Source organism: Sus scrofa, chromosome 9, assembly GCF_054392235.1.
Source record: "Sus scrofa isolate SSC_HxYL_T2T_F1_AM1 chromosome 9, Sscrofa_HxYL_maternal_Yorkshire_Landrace_v2.0, whole genome shotgun sequence".
Classification (NCBI taxonomy): domain Eukaryota; kingdom Metazoa; phylum Chordata; class Mammalia; order Artiodactyla; family Suidae; genus Sus; species Sus scrofa.
In genome coordinates, this window is record NC_139391.1 from 51,928,628 (window position 1) to 51,956,083 (window position 27,456).

The 27,456-nt window shown below is 36.5% G+C and overlaps 1 protein-coding gene across 1 annotated transcript in view; it reads left to right on the forward strand.

The window, feature by feature from the left end:
* The window catches only part of LOC100524098 (olfactory receptor 8A1-like), a 141,033-nt gene extending 126,800 nt beyond the window's left edge, over nucleotides 1–14,233 (forward strand). The window contains exon 2 of the mRNA XM_021063057.2: nucleotides 13,204–14,233. Coding sequence (XP_020918716.1) covers nucleotides 13,223–14,146 — 924 coding nt within the window. The 5' untranslated portion in view covers nucleotides 13,204–13,222 and the 3' untranslated portion in view covers nucleotides 14,147–14,233. The remainder of the gene's footprint in view (nucleotides 1–13,203) is intronic.
* Nucleotides 14,234–27,456: the final 13,223 nt, after the last annotated feature.

The window sequence follows — 27,456 nt, forward strand, 5'->3', positions numbered from 1 at the left end:
TAGTGACTGAGCTTAATCTCTTTGAAGTTTGTTTCTTTTTTTAATTACTCAATGAATTTTATTACATTTATAGCTGTATAAAATCATCACAACCAAATTTTATAACATTTCCATCCCAAGCCCTCAGTGCATCCCCCCACCCTGAAGTTTGTTTCTAAGATTTGTTAAAGCAGGTCTAATTTAGAGTTGGGCAAATTTAGTCCTACTCCTAAATTATTACCTACCTGGATCCTGTACTGGATGTCCTGGATGTTTCTTCAGATGTTACTAAGCTGGATAGTGGAAATTCAGACATCTCCAGGCCTTGTATGAGTTCTGGGAATTGTTCAGCTTCCAAACCAGCAGTGGCTATTATTAACTTAGCCTCCTGGAATTTCAGCCTACACAGATACAGTTTAGCATTTAGCAAAAAAAAAAAAAAAAAAAAAAAAAAAACAAGGGGGACCGTATTCATATTTCTGGAGCTCTTTCTCTGACAAATTCAAGTCCTCTTCCCCATAAATTTGAGATTACTCAGCCTCCTGAGTTCTCATCTCTGCTTCCACACTCAGTGACAATTTTGTGCTCTGCTTGGGTCACCCCTCTGGTGGTAGTGTCTAGACAGAGCCTCCAAAATGTAAACTCAGGCAATTAAGAGACTTAACCTGATTTGTTTCTCTTCCATCACAAATAGCAGTCCAGAGATGCCTGTTGTCAGATGACTAAAGAGTAATTACATCTATTTTTCCAGTGTTTTGGTTTATGGTAGGAAAATAAGTCTGGTGTTAATTATTCATAGCTGCATGTGGAAGTCTTTATCTTTTTAGTTTTCACTGAATTTTAGTGACTGCTAAATATTGGAAACAGAAAGAAAGGCCAATAGAAGTCAAGGAAAAATATGCATGAGAAAATATGCCTGAAACAAAGCAGTAGGTATTGCCATCATTAATTAAAGAACATATTTAACATAGTCAAAATATTAAATATATTCTTTAAGAATTTATCTTCTGAATATATTTTTCTTATGTGTATACATAAGAATATATACATACTCTAATAATATATGAATATAATAATAAATAAATTTACTTAACATAATAAATAAAAATACGTCAAATGAATATATTCTTCTAAATATATACAAAAAAGAATGCCGTATGTAATTCTGGGAAAAGTTAGCTCTATTTGTTTTCTGTTTTTCTCCCCCAATACTCCTTAAAATATTCAGTGTGAAACCACAAAGTCGTGGACGATGTCCATAACAAAAATAAATGTCCAGGTCCCTGAGTTACAAAATGCCAGCAGATGCGAATAAACCAATAAAAATTATAAAATCTGCATGTAACTAATAATTGTGCAATATAAAATTGAAAAAGTAAGATGGTATCAGACAAACTTGAGATTTCCCCAAATGACTAAAAATTACAGGAAAGTTTATCATGCCAGCTTGAAACTAGCAGCAGAACTGGGAGAAATTTAATTCACTCCAACGGTAGGTGGGTTTAAGAGTTCTAAGATAATGTCTGAAGGGGCTGCATCATTTTCTGCTTCTTGAATCTCAAATCTAGTCATCCAGAACTCTTCTCCAGAACAAGGTCCCACATTGATAAGAAATTTCTGGGAAGGTAATCCTAACTACAAAGCACAAGGACTTAAAATGAGCCAAAGTATCTACGTTTTCACATCCCATATAAAGCTATTATATGAAAAATATGTATGTGAGGTAGAAAAACTTCCCCGGGAAGAAACAGGGAACGGAAAAACAACTCACCCCAAAAAAGAAAAAAAAATCAAAGCATGACCAAAAGACATGACTACAAAATACAGAAACACTGTCCTTGTATTTCAAAATGCACTGAAATAATTTAGAAAATACTACAAGTTATTAAAGAACAATATACATCAAAATGTATTTTACAACTCATAAATTAAGCAACAGAACTCAAGAGATAACTAGAAATTAAAGGAAAATATTTTAGAAATGAAGACTAAGCTAGAAATAATAGAAGAGAAAGTAAGCACAATAATTAATATCTTAAGAGAAACTTATGTAAGAAAGGAGAGAAATTTAAGATCAAAAGAAAGGAAAAAGAATTCAGAATAAAACTTTAACTTCAAAGCTAGACAAAGATGATCCAGTATACTCTGAACAAAACAGAACAGAAACCCCAAAAGTTAGCAAAAGCAAGGAAACAAAACAAATGCTAAAAATTAGAGTTCACAAAAATTCTCCTGAACTTAAAAAAAGTAAGGGACTGATGTATTGAAAGGGAACACAGAATGTCAAAGAATACTGACTAGAATGAAAAACAGCTAACCATAAAATTATTGGACCTTAGAGAAAATGAAAAGAGCTCTCGAGCACCCAGGTAAAAAGACCATAAGGGGGGAAAAATCATATTATCATCACACATTGTTAACATATTTTATAGACAAAATGGAGTAATAGGTTTTAGAGACTCAAAAAACTAAATGTGAAACAATGATTAATTTTATGTAGCCAATCTGATTTCAAATATAAAAGCAGTGGAAACATTGCTATTAACTGATAAAAACTCAGGGGATCTTGTTGCCATGACTTTCCATAAGGAATCTACTAACCAAATTATTAAAGAGACACGAGTAGCATTAAGTATTTATTCACCTTTAAATCTAAGGGTGGTTGCCAGGGCTTGGGTATAGGGTAAATGGGGAGATGTTGGTCAAGTGTGTAAATTTTCAATTATAAGATGAATAAGTTCTGGGGATCTAATGTACACCATGGTGCCTATAGTTAATAATACTGTACTATACACTTAAAATTTGCTAAGACAATAGATTTTAAGTGTTCTCAGTAGAAAAAAAAGGGGGGTGTCTAGGTGAGGTGATGGATATGTTTATTTGCCTGATTGTGGTAATCATTTCAAAATATATATTATATCAAGTCATCACATTGTATACCTAAAAATATCACATGCATAACCTAGATGTATACAGTTTTTATTAGTACATCATATCTTACCAGGCTGCAGGGTACCTCTCCCAATAGAAGAAAAATTAACACACTTGGGAGGTAAAACATCTTTCTTAGTGCAAGTGCCAGAGCAATAAGTGCCAGACTAATTGCTCATTCAAGAAGATTCGTTCTCTGGATCAGCTGCATGCCAGAAGAAATTCCACCTATATATATAACATACCTGGCATCTCAATCTCAATGACCCATTTCTGTGACTGTGTTGGCTCCTTTGACTGGAAATGTATGTAAATATTGTAGCTTTCTGCTTGCTGATATTTATGTCTTGATTGCCGAAAACAAAGTATCTCCTAAGATTTCCAGGTAATATTTTTCTAGTTTTTCTCTACACAGGTACTCAATTATAGTTTTAAAGCAATTGTGTAAAATGAGAACAAAGCACCTTCTATGGATTCCCATTTGTACTGCAGACCTTATTTACATACTATTTTCCATCATATATCCCCCTTCTCTCAGTTCTTTTTCCCCACTTGCAAAGAAAGTATAGTTGTCCTTGTAATTCTGACTGTTGTCATAAGCAGCAGTTCTGAGATGGTGATTTGATAAAACTAGTGGTAAGATTTTTAGCAGCTAAGCTAGCAAGAGATTTGGGGATTATTTATAAATTAGCTAGAAGATTATAAATTTCTGTTGCCCACAATGTTCTATTCAATAGAGCAATCAAGAGGCAGGAACAAAAATCTCTGCTTTGTAAGTGATCTGTTTTATAAGGAACTTTGATTCCTGGTAATGATACATTTTTTGTGGATTTTCCATTCTTTATCATTTTAGGAGACTCAGATTTGAGGAAAGGAGACATGTAAGTGATCACTATCTAGATGAAATTCGTTTATCTCTTTTTTTTAATTGAAATACAATTAAAAATTCTGTTACCGGTTACTAAGAAGTAAAATATTCTCGCTGTCAATAATTTAAGGTACAAAGTTTATGATAATGCAGACTTCCTTCTCTCCATTACCACAAGGAATGCAAGTAATATTTTGTTCCTAAACAAATGAGTCAGTTTCTTTTAATGCACCACAGAAAAAGCAGATTACAAACCAACAAGCAGATACAAACCAAACTTATATGTTCACTTTGAGTTTTTAAAAAATACATATATATTAGTAGATATACCTGTAAATATATATATTCAGAGAAAAAGATCTGGTAAAATATACATAGCAGTTAAATTCTTGGTTGTTAGAATATGATGATTTTATTTTTCCAGTCTGTTTACTTTTCTGCAATGCAGATATACTGTTTGTATGATTTTTTTAATGTTTTTGGAAATATAGTAATAAGATAGCTCCTTGGCCTTAATGTATTAAATTAAATTTACTTAAAGTATAAAAATAAAGTGAAACAGAAGTTCCTGTAGTGGCTCAGTAGAAATGAATCTGACTGGTATCCATGAGGATGTGGGTTCCATCCCTGACCCAGGGATCCAGCATTGCAGTGAACTGTGGTATAGGTCGTGGGTCAGGCTTAGATCCCGTGTTGCTGTGGCTATGGTGTAGGCCAGCAGCTGTAGCTCCAGTGACCCCTAGCCTGGGAACTTCCATATGCTGTGGGTACAGCCCTAAAAAGCAAAAGCAAAAAAATAAAAAATAAAAAAGTGCCACAAAAAGATTAGTTACAGCAAGACAGCATGGTATGGTGGAGAACAAAACAGACTGATGGTGACAAATCCTGCATTCTGGGCCCAGTTCTGCTTTTCACTAACCACTTGACCTTGGGTCAGTTGTGCAACCAGAGTATCAGTTTCCTGGAGCAGGGGTTTGCAGATGTTTCCAGAAAGGACCAGAAAGTGAATATCTTGGGCTCTGTAGTCCATAAGATCTCTATTGCCACTACCCAACTCTGCCATTCTAGCAGGAAAGCATCATTAACAAGGTATAAAGGAATGAACATGGCTTTGCTCCAACAAAACTTTATCACAAAAGCAAGCACTGGGCTGGATTTGACTGGATTGCCAATCCCTGTCCTAGAGAGTAGCATCTCTCTCTCTTTTTTTTTTTTTTTTTTTTTCCGTATGCCCTCTTCTTACTAAGAAATGAAGAGTAAATCTCAATATTGTGCAGCCACAATGTTGCCATAGAGCCATAGTTATGTGGATTTATAAGCCTATAAACCAGAGGAAAGGAAAGAGTATAGATTCAGAGACAGCAAAATGAGTTTTGAGTTCAAGTCTCCATTAGTAAGTTCTGTGACATTTAAGGAAGTCTTAAAATTTCAGCACTTCAGCCTGAATCAAACATAATGTTGTGGGTCAACTAGTCTTCAATTTAAAAAAAAAAAAAAAGGAGGGGGTTCCCGTCGTGGCTCAGTGGTTAACGAATCCAGCTGGGAACCGTGAGGTTGCGGGTTCAATCCCTGCCCTTGCTCAGTGGGTTAAGGATCTGGTGTTGCCCTGAGCTGTGGTGTAGGTAGCAGACGCAGCTCAGATCCCGCATTGCTGTGGCTCTGGTGTAGGCCGGTGGCTGCGGCTCTGATTGGACTCGTAGCCTGGGAACCTCCATATGCTATGGAAGCGGCAAAAGCAAAAAGACAAAAAAAAATTTTTTTAATTAAAAAAAGAAAAGAAAAGGAAAAAGTAAGGGAAAGGCAGTTTGACCTTAATCTAATATATTTGCTATCTAATATTTCAAGTCTTGAATAGTTATACTTTCTAATAAAACTTTATCAAATGAGTAAAAAAAAAAAATCTTAGCACTTTAAGTTTTCTGTCACTAAAATGGGGATAGTAATTCCTGCTGTAAATACATTCCCTCTCTCCACCAAGGATCTCAGAAGCAATACTTGAGACTGGTGACTGAAATAAATATGTATACAATAAAGGATTCTAAAAAATATTAGTAATTATTTGAAGAAAAAATTAAAATAGCAAGAGAATGTACATTTTTCAGCTTAGATATGTATCTCATAGATGGGATGTCTCTAAATATTATCTACATACATATTAGTGCATGCTTCCTGGAAACTATGTCTGTTATTTGTGTATTTCATCCCTATGAAAACAATAGTCATGGTTTGGTATTATGATCTGATGCTATAATTAATAATAATAGATATTGACCACTTATGATATGCAGTCCTCTCTGCTAGGGACTATGCATTGTGAGGTAGGTATTATTATTATTATTTCCAACTTACAGATGAGAATGCCTGGAAGTAAAAAGATTACATAACTTGCTTAAGATCATATATTAAAAGTCAGAGGTGGAATTTAACCCAGTTCTGTCTGACTTTTGAGTCTATACCTTTAACGACCTCACTAAATGTCAAATATAATATTTAGACACAATTATATTTGTTCTATAAAAATATGAGCTGCATTAGTGCCACCAGTAAAAAATATAAGGGAGCACAATATTTTAATCAATTTTTATTTTTAAAAGATAATACATGTATAGTTTAAAACTCATATGCTACCAAAAAGGTAATAATAAAAATTAACAGTTACCTTCATCAAGCATTCCCATGCCCCCTCTGCTGCACAGAGAAAATAACTTTCTTTTTTTTTTTTTTTTGTCTTTTTGTATTTTCTAGGGCTGCACCCATGGCATATGGAGGTTCCCAGGCTAGGGGTCTAATTGGAGCTGTAGCCACCGGCCTATGCCACAGGCACAGCAACACAAGATCCAAGCCTTGTTTGCAACCTACACCACAGCTCACAGCAATGCCAGATCCTTAACCCACTGAGTGAGGCTAGGGATCGAACCCGCAATTTCATAGTTCCTAGCTGGATTCATTAACCACTGAGCCACGACGGGAACTCTATCCATACAAATTTGAAAATATTTTGTTCTAGTCCTATGAAGAATGTCATGGTAATTTGATAGTGATTCCATTGAATCTGTAGATTGTCTTGGGTAGTATATTCATTTTGACAATATTGATTCTTCCAATCCAAGAGCATGGTATGTCTTTCCATCTGTTTGTGTCAGCTTTGGTTTTCTTTATTAGCATCTTGTAGTTTTCAGAGTACAGGTCTGGCAACAACAAACCAAAAAGCTATAATGGACATGCACAAAAAAGAAAAAACAATCTAAATGGAACACTGAAAGATAGTCGACAAATACAAGCGAAAACAGAAAAGAAAGGGAAGAAAAAAGACCCAAAATAACAATCCAACAATTAAGAAAATGGTAATAAGTACATACCTATCCATAATTACCTTGAATGTAAGTGGATTAAATGCTCCAACTAAAAGACACAGACTAGCTGAATGGATATAAAGACAAGACCCATATATATGCTGTTTATCAGAGACCCACTTCAGATCTTAGGACACATGCAGCCTTAAAAGTGAGGGAATGGAAGAAGGTATTACATGCAAATGGAAGTCATAGAAAATCAGGAGTAGCAATACTCATATCAGACAAAGTCACTTTAAAATATAAGGCCACAGAAGACAAAGAAGGACACTACATAATGATCAAAGGATCAATCCAATAAGAAGATATAACAATTGTAAATATATATATACACCCAACATAGGAGCACCACAATATATAAGGCAACTGCTAACAACCATAAAAGGAGAAATTGATAGCAACACAATAACAGTGAGGACTTTAACACCCCACTTACATCAGTGGACAGATCATCCAGGCAGAAAATCAGCAAGGAAACACAGGCCTTAAGTGACACCCTATACCAGATGGATTTAACTGATATTTATGGAACATTCCATCCCAAAGCAGCAAAATATACATTATTCTCAAGTGTACATGGAATATTCTCCAGGACAGATCGCATCTTGGGCCACAGATCAAGCCTCTGTAAATTTTATTTTATTTTTTTTATTCTTATTTCCCCCAACACATTTTTTTTCCACTGTATAGCATGGGGACCCAGTTACACATACATGGATGCCTCTGTAAATTTTAAAAAGTTAAAATTATCTAAAGCATTTTCTCTGACCACAATGCTATGAGACTGGAAATGAACTGGGGCGGGGGGGTGGGGGAAGACAGGGAAAACACAAACTCCTGGAAGCTAAACAATATGCTACTAAATAACCAATGGATCATTGAAGAAATAAATGGGGAAATCAAAAGATACTTCAAGACAAATGACAATGAAGATAAGACAAACCAAAAGCTAAGGAACCCAGCAAAAGCTGTTCTGAGAGGGAAGTTTATAGCAATACAGTCAGGAATCAAGAAAAAACTCAAATAAACAACCTAACCTTGGACCTAAAACATCTAGAAAAGGAAAAACAAAGACACTCACTAACTATTAAGTACTATAAATATGTTGTAAAATCTTCTGATTGAAACATTCTTACTAAAATGAGAAACTCAGAAGAAACAGCTCCAGGGAAAGAGAGATTATTTCTGCTTGGAAATGTGGCATTTGGGATGATAGTGGACAGAAACAGATGGCTATTTAGGTGTAGCATTTAGGAAAAATATTTGATGTAAAGATATAGATTGGAGAGCCCACTGAAGTGAAGGGAGAATTTACCTTAAATCAAAGGAGCTGATATCTAAATGTACCATCCCATTGTAAAAGTAAGTATCCTTCCATCCACCAAAGGGTAATTCAAGGAATAAAACAGTTCCTCTACAAACCAAATGAGCAGTCATCCACTCAACATTGCATGTAATAAGGCTTATGAGAATAAATTGATTATCAATAAACCTGAAAGCTTTCCAAACTAGTTTCTAGTTTTCTTTTGAAGCAAAAAGGGACTCTATATATATAGAGTATGGCAAATCAAATCCTAAATCTATTTTTATATTTGATATCAATCCCTTGAGAATCTTGTCAACAACCAGAAAAGAGTATCTAATTAGAGAGGAAACCAAAAAATATCTAGAGACACATGGTGATGAAAACATAATTATCCAAAACTTATAGGATGCAGCAAAACAATTCTAAGAGGGAAGTTTATAGCAATAAAGCCTACCTCCGGAATCAAGAAAATATCAAATAAATAACCTAACCTTACAGCTAAAGCAACTACAGAAAGAAGAACAAACAAAATCCAAAGTTAGGAGAAAGAAAGAAATCATACAAATCAGAGCAGAAATAAATGAAATAGAGACAATGAAAACACTGGAGAAGATCAGTGAAGTCAAAAGTTGGTTCTTTCAGTTCTCCAAAGACATACAGATGGCTGAGAAACACATGAAAAGATGTTCAGCGTCACTCATTATTAGAGAAATGCAAATCAAAACCACGATGAGGTACCACCTTACACCAGCCAGAATGGCCATCATCAAAAAGTCTATAAACAATAAGTGCTGGAGAGGGTGTGGATAAAAAGAAACCCTAGTACACTGTTAGTGTGATTGTAAATTGGTGCAACCACTGTGGAAAGCAGTATGGAGATTCCTCAGAAAACTAAACATAGAACCACCATTTGACCCAGCAATCCCACTCCTGAGCATCTATCCAGAGAAAACCATGACTCGCAAAGACACATGTAATCTAATGTTCATTGCAGCACTATTTACAATAGCCAAAACATGGAAACAACCTAAATGTCCATCGACAGAGGAGTGGATCAAGAAGAGATGGTACATATACACAATGGAATATTACTCAGCCATTAAAAAGAACGAAATACCAGCATTTTTAGCAACATGGATGGACCTAGAAACTATCATGCTAAAGTGAAGTCAGCCATACAATGAGACACCAACATCAAATGCTTTCACTGACATGTGGAATCTGAAAAAAGGACAGACAGAACTTCTTTGCAGAACAGATGCTGACTCACAGACATTGAAAAACTTAGGGTCTCTGGAGGAGACAGTTTGGGGGGTGGGGGGATGTGCTTGGGCTGTGGGATGGAAATCCTGTGAAATCAGATTGTTATGATCATTATACAATTACAGATGTGATAAATTCATTTGAGAAAGAAAAAAAAAGTTGGTTCTTTGAAAAAAATCAATGGTATTAATAAACCTTTAGCCAAACCCATCAAGAAAAGGAGGGAAAAGGAGTGGAAAGGACCAGGAGTTTTGGGTTAGTAGAGGCAAACTATTGCATTTGGAATGGATAAGCAATGAGATTCTGCCATATAGCCCAAGGAACTATATCTGATCAGTTGTGATGGAACATGATGGAAGATAACGTGGGGGAAAAAAGGATGTGTATATAAAACTGGGTCATTTTGGTGTACAGCAGAAATTAAAGAACATTGTAAATCTATGATAAAATTTTTTTTCATTAAATCAAAAGAATTAGAATTGAAAAAAGTTACAGCTGACACCACAGAAATACAAAGGATCATGAGAGACTACAATAAGCAACAATATGCCAATAAAATGGACAACGTAGAAGAAATGGACATATTCTTAGAAAAAGTACAATCTCCAAAGACTGGACCAGAAAGAAATAGAAAATATGAACAGACCAAGTACTACTACTGAAATTGAATCAGTCGTTTTAAAACTTTCAACAAACAAAAGTCCAGGACCAGATGGCTTCACAGGTGAATTCTACCAAGTATTTAGAGGAGTTAACACCTATCCTTCTGAAGCTATTCCAAAAAGTCACAGAGGAAGGAACACTTTTTAGCTCATTCTATGAGGCCAGTATCACTGATGACCATAGAGGCAAAAATCCTCAACAAAATGCTAGCAAACTGAATCCAACAATACATTTAAAGGATCATACACTATGACCAAGGGGGATTTATCCCAGGAATGAAAGAATGGTTCAGTGTTCACAAATCAATCAATGTGATACAACACATTAACAAACAGGAATAACAATCTCATTATCACCTCAACAGAAGAAGAAATAGCTTTTGATAAAGTTCATCATCCATTTCTTTTAAAAACTATCAATAAAGTGGCCATAGAGGGAATGTATCTCAACTTAATAAAAACCATATATGACAAACCCACAGCTAATATACTCAATTATGAAAAGCTGAAAGCATTCCCTCTAAGATCAAGAACAAGGCAAGAATGCACACTCTTGCCACCTTTATTCCACATAGTTTTGAAAGCCCTAACCAGAGAAATCACTGAAGAAAAAGAAATAAAAAGAGTTCCCATTGTGGCTCAGTAGGTTAAGAATCCAACTAGTATCTACAAGGGTTCAATCCCTGGCCTCTCTCAATGGGTTAAGGATCCAGCATTGCTGCAAGATGTGGCTTAGATCTGGTGTTGCCATGGCTGTGGTGTAGGCTGGCAGCTGCAGCTCCAGTTCTAACCCTAGCCTGGGAACTACCATATGCCACAAATGCACCCCCAAAAAGAAGAGGCAGAGGGGAAGGGAATCCAAATTGGAAAGAGAGAAGTAAAACTGTCACTATTTGCAGGACTTCCTTCTTTTGTTGTTTTTTTTTTTCTTTTTTCTTTTTTTTAAATTTTTTAATTGTTATTTCCCCAATACAATTTTTCTACTGTACAGCACAGTGACCCAGTTACACATACATGTATACATTCTATTTTCTCACATTATCATGCTCCAAGGACTTACTTCTTAAGACCAACTTTAAATAGTCATTTCAAAATCCCAAAATTCCTTCCGAGGAGTCTCTTAGGCATCTATATATAATTACCCTCAGCTAAAAGTCTTTTCATAGTTGATCATAGGTTGACTCTAAAAACGGACAAGCAAGCAGTAATTTGGAAATAAACAGCATAGAAATATAAAAATGGTGAAGTAATAAGAAAGACTGTGATTATTCTAGAATAGAATTCTTCAGGTGAGGAGAGAAGGTGGCCAAGGATCATCTGGCCCCTAAGGACGCCAAGATTTAAAGAGGGGGATATGTATGCTAAGATATATAAAGAGGGGGATAAGGAAAAATGTCCACATCCGTTCAAATTATTTTGCTCTTGGTATGTTAGTGCACTGTATTCTGTTTCTGTTTCCACCCACTCCTATTCCTGATCCAAACTGAATGTTTCCTGAGTCCTTTTAACACTCAGGAGAGTGTAGAGCAGTCAGTATCAAGTGGTTTCTCAGGAGCTTTACTTTACTCAGAATAAACTGCATTCCATGCCAGTGTTTCAAGCTACAAAATTATTCTGGTTCCTATAAACACAAAACTTAAAAAAAATTGCTTTTTTTCAGGGCTACACCTGCAGAATATGGAGGTTCCCAGGCTAGGGGTCTAATCCGTGCTACAGCTGCCAGCCTGCACCATAGCCACAGCAACTTGGGATCCAAGCCACACCTGCAACCTATACCACAGCTCACTATGGCAACGCCAGATCCTTAAATCACTGAGCAAGGCCAGGGATCAAACCTGCAACTTCATGGTTCCTAGTCGGATTCACTTCTGCTGCGCCATGATGGGAACTCCAAAAAGAAAAATCTTTACTGCCTAACTCAACTTTGCCACCTGCCCAGAAACATAGAGCTCAAGGCCCAGAAAATGCCAGTAAATCCAAATTACTATAGGTAGGTGCCTAATATCATTATTTTTTAAATTTCCCCAGGTGATTATTATGTGTAACCAGAACTAAGAAAAATTATCCTAAGGCCTTCCCCAGGTGATTATTATGTGTAACCAGAACTAAGAAAAATTAGGACAAATTCCAGATGCCTAATGGAAATTTACATTTGTATAGCAACTGAATGTTTGGAAAATATCCCCATGCATATTATTCTATTATATTTTTTAGCTTTGGAAATTTAAATTATAATTCCATTTAATTCTCAAATGTGGAAATTGATTTGTCACTCAGAAATTGGCCGGGAATCTACCTACTGTATTACGTGGATTTGAGGAAAAGTGGCCTCATATTTTCATTGTATGGGTAATATTTTGGGATTGCATGGATGTCAAGGGACTTTCTCTTTTTGGGACAAAGTTTAACTCCAAGCCTATACATAAAACACACTTGTAATGGGTTACTTGAGAATCATGAGGGTGGTAAAATCTTCAGAGGTGACCCTTTTTTCTCTACCTTCGTATTCTTCAAACTATGCCAAAATTGCATGTATCCTAGAAAGCATTAAAAAGAATGAAGAGACAAACAGAAAAAAGTGAGTCAAAGATCACTCACTCAGGAAAAGAAGCTGATACCTAGCCTCACCAGAAAGGCCCATACACAGTCATTTCTCAGTACCTGCAGGGGCTGCTACGCCAATGCTCAAGTGCCTTATGTAAAAAGACATAGTACAATGAAGACAGTCAGCTCTCTGTGCCCTCGATCCACAGTTGGTTGAATCCTGGGATGTGAAACCCATTGATACCAAGAGCCAATTGTATTTAGCCTTTCATAGGCTCTCCTTTCTTCTCTCCACAGGGTCCCCAACCAGAGGAGAATGGCTACAGAAAATCACTCTACAGTCACAGAGTTCATTCTTGGAGGTTTAACCAGTCGGCCAGAGCTCCAGCTCCCCCTCTTCCTCCTCTTTCTTGGGATCTACTCCATCACCATGCTAGGGAACCTGGGCATGGTCACACTGATTTGGCTGAGTGCTCAGCTTCACACCCCCATGTATTACTTCCTCAGCAATCTGTCACTCGTGGATCTCTGCTACTCTTCTGCCATTACACCAAAGATGCTAGTGAACTTTGTGTCAGAGAAGAACACCATCTCCTACGCAGGGTGCATGTTCCAGCTCTACCTCTTCATTGTGTTTGTCATTGCTGAGTGTTACATGCTGACAGTGATGGCCTATGACCGCTATGTCGCCATCTGCAGACCTCTGTTTTACAACACCATCATGTCTCATCAAGTCTGCTCCCTGCTGGTGGTCACCGTCTATGCCATAGCACTCATTGACTCAACCGTAGAGACTGACCTCATATTGAAACTCTCCTATTGTGAGCGCTTCATCAGTCATTACTTCTGTGATATTGTTCCCCTCATGAAGTTCTCCTGCTCTAACACCTATGATGTTGAGATGACAACTTTCTTTTTGGCTGGGCTTAACATCATTCATCCTGTCCAGCATCCTCGCATCTGCACCCTAGAGGGAAGATCCAAAGCCTTCAACACCTGTGGCTTCCATCTTGCAGCTACAGGATTATTTTATGGATCTGCCACATTCATGTACTTGAAACCCTCCACAGCCAGTTCCCTGGCCCAGGAGAACGTGGCCTCCGTGTTCTACACCACAATGATCCCCATGCTGAACCCCCTCATCTACAGCCTGAGGAATAAGGAAGTAAAAGCTGCCATGCATAAAACTCTGAGGAGAAAACTCATTGGGTATAAATATCATTATTCTTTCTCAGGTTGAAAAGTGGGATGTAAATATAGGGGAGGAGCCCCCTAAAAATTTACATACACATGAAGAGGGAACAGCCACTTCGCAGCACGACTGATAGAATGCATTTACTCATCTTTTTTTTTTTTTTTTTTTTTTTTTTTTTTTTGTCTTTTGTCTTTTTGTTGTTGTTGCTATTTCTTGGGCCGCTCCCGCGGCATATGGAGATGCCCAGGCTAGGGGTCGAATCGGAGCTGTAGCCACCAGCCTAAGCCAGAGCCACAGCAACGTGGGATCCGAGCCGCGTCTGCAACCTACACCACAGCTCACGGCAACGCCGGATCGTTAACCCACTGAGCAAGGGCAGGGACCGAACCCGCAACCTCATGGTTCCTAGTCGGATTCGTTAACCACTGCACCACGACGGGAACTCCTGCATTTACTCATCTTTTCTTCTCTTTCTCCATCTCACATCTCTAATGTCTTATTCTACTTGAATCTTGCTGAATCAAGGTCATGGTTTGTTTGTTTTTTTTCCTTTTGGGATTGGTTGTTCATTTGGTTGGTTTATCCTTTGCCTTCTGGTAAACCTGTATCTATCTTGATTATAATATAAATTTAGAACTTTCAGCAATGAGTTTAAGAGAGCTGTCCATTCCTCTTCTATGGAGAAATACTACCCAAACAAATAGTATTTTGCACTTGAGAATGCACAAATGGAGATGAATTCAAAAGTCACAGGAAGTGGCAAATGGTCTTTTTCTTACCCAGACTTAACCCTCTAGTCTCTCTCTTATTATACTGTTTACTATTTCCTTATCCTGACAAAATTATTTATAGTCACTCCACTCAATAATTGCCATCATCATCATGTCATCATCATTTAGTTTTTGTGTGAACATAGGTTTTGACTCCTTTGGGCAAATACAAGGACCACAATTACTGGCTTCTGTGGTAAGAGTATGTTTAGTTGTATGAGAAACTTTCAAACTGTCTTCCAAAATGGCTGTACCTTTTCCCATTCCCACCAGCAATAAATAAGCATTTCTATTGCTCTGAAAATCCTCACCAGCACATAGTGTTGTCAGTGTTCTTGCTTTTGGTCATTCTAATATATATGTAGTAGTATCTCATTGTTTTAATTTGCATTTCTCTAATGACAAATGGTGTGGAATAATTTTTCATATACTTACTTGCCATCTGTATATCTTCTTTGGAAGGGTGTCTGTTAAGGTCTTAGGTCCTTTGTTTAATCAGATTGTTCCTTTCCTTTTTTTCCATATTTTTTAAATTGAAATATATCTGAGATATAAAATCTTGTAAATTAAAGGTATACATGTTAATTTGATATATTTAAACATTTTTAATATGATCACCATTGTAGCAATAATTAGCACCTCTATCATGTTATATAATTATCAAGTCTTTTTAATGGTTGAAGTAATTGAGTTCTGATCTCTTAGCAAGCTTGATGGCTATAATACAACATTGTTGTCTATATTCACCATATTGTGCTTCAGGTCTCTAGGACTTATTTAATACTTATTGCTAATTTTTACCCTGAAACAACATCTTTCCTATATCCCAACCTCCATCCCCCAATAACCATCATTTTATTCTCAGGTTTTACAAGTTTGACTTATTTAGACTCCACCTGTAATCATATCATGTAGTATTTGTCTTTCTTTGGCTGACTTATCTTGCTTAGCAAAATATCCTTAAGGTCTATCGAGAGTTTGTATGTTTTGGATAACAGTCCTTTATCAGATATGTCTTTTGCAACTCTTTCTCAAGACTGTGGCCTGTCTTCACTCTTCTGATAGTGTCGCTCCACGGAGTAGAATTTTGTTTTAATTTTAATGAGGTCCAGCTTATCAACTTTCTTTCATAAATTGTACTTTTGTTGTTCTGCCTAAAAAGTCACTACCATGCCCAAGGTCACCTAGATTTTTTCTTGTTACCTTCTAGGGGTTTTACTGTTTGCATCTTATGTCTAAGTCTCTGATATATTTTAAGTTAATTTTTGTGAGCTGTGTAAGTTCTAGCCTAATTCATTTTTTTGCCTGTTCACATCAGCACCATTTTTCGTTAACACAATCTTTGCTCAATTGTTTTTTGCCACTTTGTCAAACATCAGTTGGCTATATACATATGGGTCTATTTCTTGGATCTCTGTTCTGTTTCTATTGATCTATTTGTCTATCCTTTCACCATTACCATACTGTTTTAATTACTATGGCTTTTTAGTAAGTCATAGTAGTGTCAGTTCACCAACTTCCAGTTCAGTTCTACTTCTTCAACTGTTCAACCACTTCTACTATTCTGAGTCTTTTGCCTTTCCATATAAATTTTAGAACAATTTGTCAATATCCAGAAAATTTCCACTGGGATTTTGATTGAAATTATATTAAATCTATATATTAAATTCAGAAGAACTGAAATCTTGACAGTATTGAGTCTTCTAGTCCACAAACATGGAACAGCTCCATTCAGTTTTAGTTTTCCTCATATAGATCTTGTATATATTTCATTAGATTTATACATGGGTATTTCATTTTTGGGGTGCTAATATAAATGGGATTGTATTTATAATTTCAAGTTCTGCTTGGTCTTTGCTGATACAGGAAAGTGATTGACTTTTGTATATTAACCTTATATCCTTCAACCTTGCTGTAGTCACTTATTAGTCCCAGGAATTTTCCTGTTGATTCTTTCACATTTTCTGCATAGACTTATACCATCTGTTAACAAAGACAGTTTTATTTCTTCCTTCACAATCTTTATAATTTTTATTTCCTTTTATTGTCCTACTTCATTAGCTAGGACCAGTATTATATTGAAAAGTAGTCATGAAAGGGCTATCCTTGCCTTGTTCCTAATCTTGGTGGGAAAGCTTCAGGTTTCTCATCATTGAATATAATGTTAGCCTTAGGTTTTGTGTAGATGTTCTTTTTCAAATAGAGAAAGTTCCTCTCTAGATTTAGTTTACTGAGATTTTTTTAATGATTTTTATTTTTTCCATTATACTTGGTTTACAGTATTGTCAGTTTTCTACTATACAGCAAAGTGACCCAGTCACATATATGTGTGTATGTATGTATACACATATATACATTATATGAATGAATACATATGTGTATATATATGTATATACACAATATATTAATGTATATGTATGTATATACACATACATTCTTTTTCTCACATTATCCTCCATCATGCTCCATCATAAGTGGCTAGATATAGTTCCCAGAGCTATAGCAGGATCTCATTGCTTATCCATTCCAAAGGCAACAGTTTGCATCTATTAACCCCAAAGTGCCCGTCCACCCCATTCCCTCCCCCTCCTCCTTGGCAACCACAAGTCTGCTCTCCAGACTTTCTTTTCTGTGAAAAGTTTCATTTTGCCATATATTAGGTTCCAGATATAAGTGGTATCATATGGTATTTGTCTTTCTCTTTCTGACTTACTTCACTTACTATGAGAGTCTCTAGTTCCATCCATGTTGCTGCAAATGGCATTATTTTGTTCTTTTTTATGGCCAAGTAGTATTCCAGCCATAAATACTATACTGTGATATATATACCACATCTTCTTAATCCAGTCATCTGTCTGTGGACATTTAGGGTGTTGCCATGTCTTGGCTATTGTGAATAGTGCTGCAATAAACATACGGGTGCATGTGTCTTTTTCAGGTAAAGTTTTGTCTGGATCTATGCCCAAGAGTGGGATTTCTGGGTCATATGGTAGTTCTCTATTTAGTCTTCTGAGGTACCTCCATACTGTTTTCCATAGTGGTTATACTAATTTACATTCCCACCAACAGTGGAGGAGGGTTCCCTTTTCTCCTCACCCTCTCTAGCATTTGTTATTTGTGGACTTATTAATCATGGCCACTCTGACCAGTGTGAGGTGGTATCTCATAGTAGTTTTGATTTGCATTTCTCTAATAATCAGTGATATTGAGCATTTTTTCATGTACTGAGATGTTTCTATCATAAATGAGTTTTGGACTTTGTCAAATGCTTTTCCTGCATCCATTGATATGATCATATGATTTTTTCTTCTTTAGCCTTCTTTTTTTTTTTTGCCTGGCAGGACCGGGTTTATTTATTGCCTCTGGCCCAGAGCCGGGTCGGCCGGGGCCCGCACAAGTTCCCTCCAGCCGAGTCCTTCCCCTCCTTCCCCACCCCCAATGCCGACTCCATCCCAAGGGTCTGCCTTCCCAAAGCCCGCACCAGACTCTGGGCGGAACCCGCCGAGGTTTAAGGGTGGAGGCGGAGAAAGATGGAGATGGTCAGGGCCTTCTTTAGCCTTCTTATATGATGAATTACCTTACTTGACTTTTGAATGTTGAACCAGCCTTGCATAAAACTGGAAATATACCACATAGTCATGATGTATAATTCTTTCTATATATTGTGGTGCTTTGCTAATATTTTGTTGAGGATTTTTGCATCTATGTTCATGAGAGATATTAGTCTATAGTTTTTATTTGTTTTTCATGTGCTACCTTTGTCTACTTTTAGTCTTAGAGTGATTCTGTTCTCATAGAATGTGCTAGGAGGTAATTACTCTGCCTCCATCTTTTGAGAGAAATTATAGAGAATTGGTATCATTTCTTTTTCAAATACTTAGTAGAATTCACCATTGAACCCAGATGAGCCTGGACAGGAGAACTAGGGTGTGCTGGAGTTGGGTACTTCCTTTTCTCCACATGGGAGGCTAGAGGAGCTGGAGCTCTCCCCTGTGCGACCTGCCAGGAAAAGCTTTTGTAATTGCCTGTGATCAGGCATGAAAGATCATACATAGGTTTTGACCTATGCTTCCAGGGCCTATGCAAGCCACTTCTCTTGGTCCATCCATCTAACAACCCACAACACTGTTGGTGTGTTCACTCCAGGGGGTGGTCAGGCAGAAGCAAGGGATGTAGATGGCACCTGGGGAAGTAGACTGAGGTGTTTATGCTGTGTGTGTGTTGGTTCCTCACATTGTAAGGAGAGGGAGAATGGGAGTAAGCTATGGCCGATGTGCAGGCAGAGGGAGTAAGCTGTGGCCTATGTGCAGGCACCTGGCTCTGCCAGGCACCGGGTGGCTCTCTCTGTGTTACTACCTTTTGGCATGAAACTTAAGCTTTTCAGGATTCTGAATCTTAATCAGGCCTCCAAGGTTACTAAAGCAATTTGTCAAAGAAAGAGGTAGGAGCATATTTTACTTAACACTGTATTAATTTTGTTTTTATGTACTTTTTATTGTGGTAAAAAAGCACATAACTAAAATTGACCATCTTAATTATTTTATATGCGGAGTTCCCATCGTGGCGCAGTGGTTAACGAATCCGACTAGGAACCATGAGGTTGCGGGTTCGATCCCTGCCCTTGCTCAGTGGGTTAACGATCCGGCATTGCCATGAGCTGTGGTGTAGGTTGCAGACGCGGCTCGGATCCCGCGTTGCTGTGGCTCTGGCGTAGGCCGGTGGCTACAGCTCCGATTCAACCCCTAGCCTGGGAACCTCCATATGCCACGGGAGCGGCCCAAGAAATAGCAACAATAACAATAACAACAACAAAAAAAAAGACAAAAGACAAAAAAAAATTATTTTATATGCATAGTTCAGGAATGTTAATTATGTGTACAATGTTATAAAAAAGATCTCTGGAAATTTTTCATCTTGCAAGTCTGAAACTACTCCAATTACACACTCCCCTCTTCTTCCTCCCTGCATCCACTGATAACCATTCTACTTCTGTTCCTATAAATTTGACTATTTCCAATAGCTTATATAAGTGGAATCATGCAATATTTGTCTTTTTGTGTCTGACCTATTTCTAGCTTAATGTCCTCAAGTTTCATCCATGTCATAGCATGTGATTTCCTTACTTTTTAAGGATGAATGACAATTTCTTTGTATATATATTCTGAATTTTGTTTATTCATTCATTGTCAGTGGGCTCCTCTCACCTCTTGACTATTGTAAATAGTGCTGCATGAACATGGGTATACAGCTGTATCTTTTTGAGATTCTACTTTTAATTTTTTTAGATATATGGTGGAAGTAGATACTGAATCATATGGTAGTTCTATTTTCAGTTTTTTAAGGAACTTCCATATTGTTTCCGTACTGTTTTACAAACCCACCAATAATGCACAAGTGTTCCAATTTTTCCATATCTTCACCAATACTTACACTTTTCTGGGATTTTTTTCTAATAGTAGCCATCCTAATGAGCATGAGATAACCACCTACTCACTATAACCTCTCATGGTGAAAGGGGCAAGGGAGCAACAAGCCCATTTGTGAGAGTTCTGCCCTCACAAAGGCCTCCACCTTCAAATACCATTACAGTGAGGATTAGATTTTAGCATGAATTTTGGAGGCATACAAACATTCAGTCTGAAGCACAGTCCTTTGCCCATTTTTAAATCAAGCTATTTGGTTTTTTGTTGTTGAATAGTAGAGTTCTTTATATAATCTGGATATTAACTCCTTATCAGATGTATAACTTGCAGATATTTTCTCCCATTCTGTATTTTACTTTTTCACTCTTCTGATTTTGCCCTTTGGTTCACAAAAGTTTTCGAGTTTGATGTAGCCACATTTCTCTGTTTTTGCTTTTGTTGCCTCTTTACTCCAACATCCAATGCATCACCTAGTTGAAGTGCATAACAATACCTGTCACATAAATACGTTCTGGATAACTGTAATTTCTATTCCCTCTCCATTTCATTTATTTCTCTCAACAAACGTAAGCCACACAAATGTAAACAAACAGAGACAGATAGATATATAGATAGGTAGATACAGACAGACAGATAGCTCTCCTACTGTAATATGTAGTGATGTCTTAATCACTTAACTCTAGTATATGTTAAAGAACAAAATTATTTTTTTTATTTTCCCACTGTACAGCAAGGGGGTCAGGTTATCCTTACATGTATACATTACAATTACATTTTTTCGGGAGTTCCCGTCGTGGCGCAGTGGTTAACGAATCCGACTAGGAACCATAAGGTTGCGGGTTCGGTCCCTGCCCTTGCTCAGTGGGTTAACGATCCGGCATTGCCGTGAGCTGTGGTGTAGGTTGCAGACGCGGCTCGGATCCCACGTTGCTGTGGCTCTGGCGTAGGCCGGTGGCTACAGCTCCGATTGGACCCCTAGCCTGGGAACCTCCATATGCCACGGGAGCGGCCCAAGAAATAGCAACAACAACAATAACAAAAGACAAAAAGACAAAAAAATAAATAAAAAACAAAAAAAAAATTACATTTTTCCCCCACCCTTTGTTCTGTTGCAACATGAGTATCTAGACATAGTTCTCAATGCTATTCAGCAGGATCTCCTTGTAAATCTATTCTAAGTTGTGTCTGATAAGCCCAAGCTCCCGATCCCTCCCACTCTCTCCCCCTCCCATCAGGCAGCCACAAGTCTCTTCTCCAAGTCCATGATTTTCTTTTCTAAGGAGATGTTCATTTGTGCTGGATATTAGATTCCAGTTATAAGTGATATCATATGGTATTTGTCTTTGTCTTTCTGGCTCATTTCACTCAGGATGAGATTCTCTAGCTCCATCCATGTTGCTGCAAATGGCATTATGTCATTCTTTTTTATGGCTGAGTAGTATTCCATTGTGTATATATACCACATCTTCAGAATCCGATCATCTGTCAATGGACATTTGGGTTGTTTCCATGTCTTGGCTATTGTGAATAGTGCTGCAATGAACATGCGGCTGCATGTGCCTCTTTTAAGGAGAGTTTTGTCCAGATAGGTGCCCAAGAGTGGGATTGCGGGGTCATTCTGGCCATTCTGACTGGTGTGAGGTGATATCTCATGGTAGTTTTGATTTGCATTTCTCTTATAATCAGCGATGTTGAGCATTTTTTCATGTGTTTGTTGGCCGCCTGTACATCTTCCTTGGAGAATAGTCTATTCAGGTCTTTTGCCCATTTTTCCATTGATTGATTGGCTTTTTTGCTGTTGGGTTGTATAAGTTGTTTATATATTCTAGAGTTAAGCCCTTAGGACAAAATTATTAAAATAACTATAGCCACAATAATTTGTTAATAGATGATATGAAAAGAAATAAGTTGTGGCATCAGAAATGTATAAAAGGGTAGGGTTTTTGTATACAATTGAACTTAAGTTGCTGTCCGTTTAAAACAGCATGTTTATCTATAAAGTATTTTATGCAGGATTCTTGGTAGCCACAAAGCAAAAACCTAAAAGATACATAAAAAATAAAGTAAAGGGAATCAAAGCATACCACTGCAGAAAATTATTCAAAAGGGAAGGTAGCAAGAAAGGAAGAAATGTACAAAAGAACTACAAAATAACCATAAAACAATAAGATAGGATTAGTGAGTCCTTGTCTATCAGTAATTACTCTTAATTTAAATGAGATAAATTCCACAATCAAAAGGCATAGAGTGGCTGGATGCATATACAAACAAAACCCTGAAGAAACTTATTTCAGCTTTAAGGACACACATAGGCTCAAAGTGAAAGAATGGAAAAGGATATTTCATGCAAATGGAAATCAAAAGAGAGCAGGAGTAGCTATGCTTTTATCCAATAAAATAGACTTTATGTTAAAAATTGTCACAAGGGACAAAAAAGGGCCATTATATAATGGGAAGGGGCCAGTTCAGTTTATCAAGAGGATATAATAATCATAAAGTATAGTCATTAAACATTGGAGCACTTGAATGTATTAATCAAATACTAACAGATCTGGAAGTAGTCATTGACAGCAACACAAAAAGAATACAGGAATATTGTAACCTACTTCCAATGATGAGTAGATCATCCAGACAGAAAATCAATAAAAAATGTTAAATGATGCTTTAGACCAAATTGACCTAGCAGACATATACAGAATATACCATTCCACAGCAGCAGAATGCACAGTCTTAGGTGCACATAGAATATTTTCTAGGATATATAATATGATAAGCCATAAACAAGTATTAGGAAATTTTTAAAGAATGAAATCATATTAGGCATCTATTCCATCTACATTGGTGTGAAACTAGAAATCGATAACAAAAGGAAAGCTGGAAAACTCACAAATACATGGAAATTAAACAACACACTCCTGAAAAACCAATGGGTCAAAGAAGAATTTTTTTAAAAAATCTTGAAACAAACAAAATGGAAACACAAAATACCAAAACTTAGGGCTAAAGCAAAAAGTCCTATGAGGGAAATTTATAGTGATAAATACTTACCTTAAGAAAAAAAAAGATGTGAAATTAAACAGCCTAACTTTACACCACAAGGAACTAGAAAAAGAAGAACAATCGGGTCCAGAGTTAGCAGAAGGAAAGAAGTAAAAAAGAGCAGAGCAAGATAAGTGAAATGTAAACTAAAAAATCGATAGTAAAGATCAACAAAATCAAGATCTAGTTTTTAAAAAGATAAGAAATGGAAAAGGAGACATTACAACTGATAACACATAAGTACAAAAGATTATATAGTGTAATAATAATATACCACAAATTGGATAACCTAAAAGAAATGAATAAATTCATAGAAATATGCAACTTCACAAGAATAAATCATGAAGAAATAGAAAACCTGAACAGATCAGTATGATTATGAAGAATGTATGAGTAATCAAAAATCTCCTAACAGAGCAAAGCCTAGGATCAGATGGTTTCTCTGGTGGATTCTACTGCACATTTTTAAAAAGCTTAACTCCAAACCTCTTAAACTCTTCCAAAAACTGAAGAGGAGGGAATACTCTCAAACTCACTTTATTAGGCCATTATTACCCTGATACCAAATTCAGATAAAGACACTACAAAAAAAAAACTACATGCCAATATCCCTCATGAATATAGATGCAGAAATTACAAACAAAATTCCAGCAAACTGAATTCAAAAGCACATTAAAAGAATTATGAATCATGATTAACCAGGTTTCATCACCTTGTATATGATTTAACATACAGAAATTAATAAATGTAACATACCATATTAATAGAATTAAAGACAAAAAGTATATGATCATCTCAATAGGTGCAGAAAAAGCTGAAGAGTAACAAGTGTATGGAGTTGTTGAATTTAGAATTATCCAAGTTAGGATGCTCAAATAACAGAAGATAAGAGGACTAGAGCTCTGAACTGTCAGTTTACCAAAAAAAAAAAAAAAAAACAGAAAAGAATGATTAGACATTATATTTCTAAATAATAAATGGGTCAAGGAAGAAGATATCATGGGGAAAATTGGAAATATTTTGAATTGAGAAAGTAATGAAAATAAAATATGAATCTCATCTGAGGAAATAATCAGAAATCTATACCAAAATTTTAACAGAAAATGATAATTAGAGCATTACTTATAGTAATAAAACATTGGAAGTCGACACAATTTTAACATTCAACAATTTGAAAAAAACTTTTTTATATATAATGACTTTTAGTTTTTTCCATTATAGCTGGTTTACAGTGTTCTCTCAGTTTTCTGCTGAACAGCGTGGTGACCTAGTTACACATACATGTATAGATACTTTTTTCTCATTGTCATGCTCCATCATAAGTGACTAGACATAGTTCCCAGTGCTACGCAGCAGGATCTCATTGCTAATCCATTCTGAAAAAAAAAGCATTAAATGATATATCTACATATGAAATCCATGAAAAAGTATAATTCAAAAAGTACTTACTTATAAGTAAGTGCTCACATTATAATGCTAAGTTAAACAACATTTTATAACATGAAATGTAGAACGTGATTGCACTGAAAGAAAATGTTATATTCCAGATGAGATTCTCCTTTCCTCATTTCTTAATGGTGGAGTCTGTCTGTCTGTCATATCTTGTATATAGCAGTCTCACAAAATCTCATCAGAGTACAACAATGAACATTTGCTCTTCACATGTCTGCAAGATCATTGTGATGGTGCATCTTTTCTGGTCATGGGTGGGAAGCTCTGCTTCAAAATGGTCTCCACATGTTCACTGTGAGAATCAGTTTGAAGCAGTGGCAGTTACCTAGGAGAAGCTCCTCCCAAGGCCACGGCAGAAGCAGAAGAGGGCAAGTCCCACCATGCAAACACATCCCATGCACCTGCTTACATCACATGTGCTAATATCCCATTGGCCAAAATAGGTCATATGACCTAGCTAACCATCAGTGAGGCAAGAAAATACACCGTACTTATAATTAAACCATGGCAAGGGTGTATATGCATAATACTACTAAGTGAGTAACAAATTTTGACCAATAATGCAAACTACCACATTGAAGCATAGTCATCCCTTGGTAACCACAGGGGATTGGTCCCAGGATCCACCTGAGATACCAAAATCTGCAGGTGCTCGAGTCTCATCAGCTTTTCAACATTCTCAGTTTTATAATACCCCCTTTGATCTGTGTCATATTGAAAGCAAAACTAGTCATTCATCCAAAGTTCCTTTTTCCCCAAAAGAAGAGAATATTCTCAAAAAAAAGCTTATAAGACAAAGTGTCTCCTTGGCACTTTTGGTACTTTTTTAGTTCTTTTCCAAAGAACCTTCCTTTATTGCTAATATATATATATTATATTATATTATATTATATTATATTATATTATATTATAATATATGTAAAATGTATATATTATAATATATATTGAATGTGTATATATTTCTATACCTGGTATATAATATATTCTATATATTTGATTCTATATGTCATATTATACATAATATATGTATGTGTGTATATTCTGTACCTGATACTGATATATTCTATACCTCTTTACCCAGTATTATGGATTTATAAACCAGTTGAGGTGAACTCTCTCTTTTCCACATAGGCCTACATGAGAAGATCAGTGCAGATTGCAGTGACTTAAAATTCTATGTAAATGGCCCCTTCTAAAAATCAGCTGCTTGGTACTACCTTGATAACTAACTAGATCCCTCAAATTATTTACTCCTCCTTTAGAACTTAGAGACACTTAGATGATTATCCTGAGCCAGATATTTCTCTGTCATAGCTAAAACACTCAAACTAACCCTTAGGGGAAAAATTCTAAATTCTGACTCACTTTTAGTCTTCAAATAATGTATGAAACTTTCCAATTCAGCATCTTTATAGCCCTAAACCTACAGAAGTTCTAATTCACTAGGCTGGGTCCTTTGGCTTTACCTGCTATCTGAGACCTACATACTTGCCCCCTACACCACCACAATTTTAACACAACTCTCTGGTGATTTAGCCAAGATCAAGTTCAGTAAATTTTTTGTCTCCCACCCCCTTGAAAAAAGTGTAATATTCAAAAATTATTGCAGAGCTCCCATCGTGGCTCAGTGATTAACAAACCCAGTTAGGATCCATGAGGATTTGGGTTCAATCCCTGGCCTTGATCGGTGGGTTAAGGATCCAGTGTTGCTGTGAGCTGTGGTGTAGTTTGCAGATGCGGCTTGAATCTGGTGTTGCTGTGGCTATGGTGAGGACCAGGAGCTGTAGGTCTGATTGGACCCCTAATCTGGGAACTTCCATATGCTGCAGGTGTGGCCCTAAAAAGCAAAAAAAAAAAAAAAAAAAAAAATATATATATATATATATATATACACATATATGTGTGTGTGTGTATATATATATATATATAGTGAAGTTACATTAAATTGCTATAAATAGGATCAGACTTTAATATGCTAATATATCTTACTTTCAAAGTGAAATCTGGAATGCAAGCAATGAAATGTAGCAAGAAAACATGGCATAAAGGTAAATCAAGGAGTTCCGTTGTGGCTCAGCATATTTAGAACCCAACATAGTGTCTGAGAAGATGTGGGTTCGACCCCTGGTATCACTCAGTGGGTTAGGGATATGCATCTGTTAAGGATGGTAGATGCAGCTTAGATCTGCTGTTGCTATAGCTTGGGCATAGGTCAGCAGCTGCAGCTCCATTTCAGCCCCTAGCCTGAGAATTTCCATGTGCCATGGGTGCGACTAAATAAATAAATAAAGGTAAATCAATTAGATTGGTATTCAAGGGCCTTGATTCCATCCCCAGTTGTCAAACCAGTTAGTTGTGTGACCCTGGAAAACATATATTTCTAAGTCTCCCTGTCTGTTAAATGAGGAGATTAGATTAAATGATTGACAATGCCCTTTCAAGATTGAATTATCTATGATTGTAGAAAATTTTTCATAAAATAATCTTGGAATAGTCAAGTGGGTCAAGGGATAGGGAAAATAGGTCTATACTAAACACTTGTTTAAACACAAAGACTTCAAATTCTCTTTCTGTACAGGAGAGCAAAAAACTAGAACTGACATCCTTCATTGAAAATACACACACTGGTAAACAAAACATTATAATTCCTTCTTCACGTACTTCTCCTTTA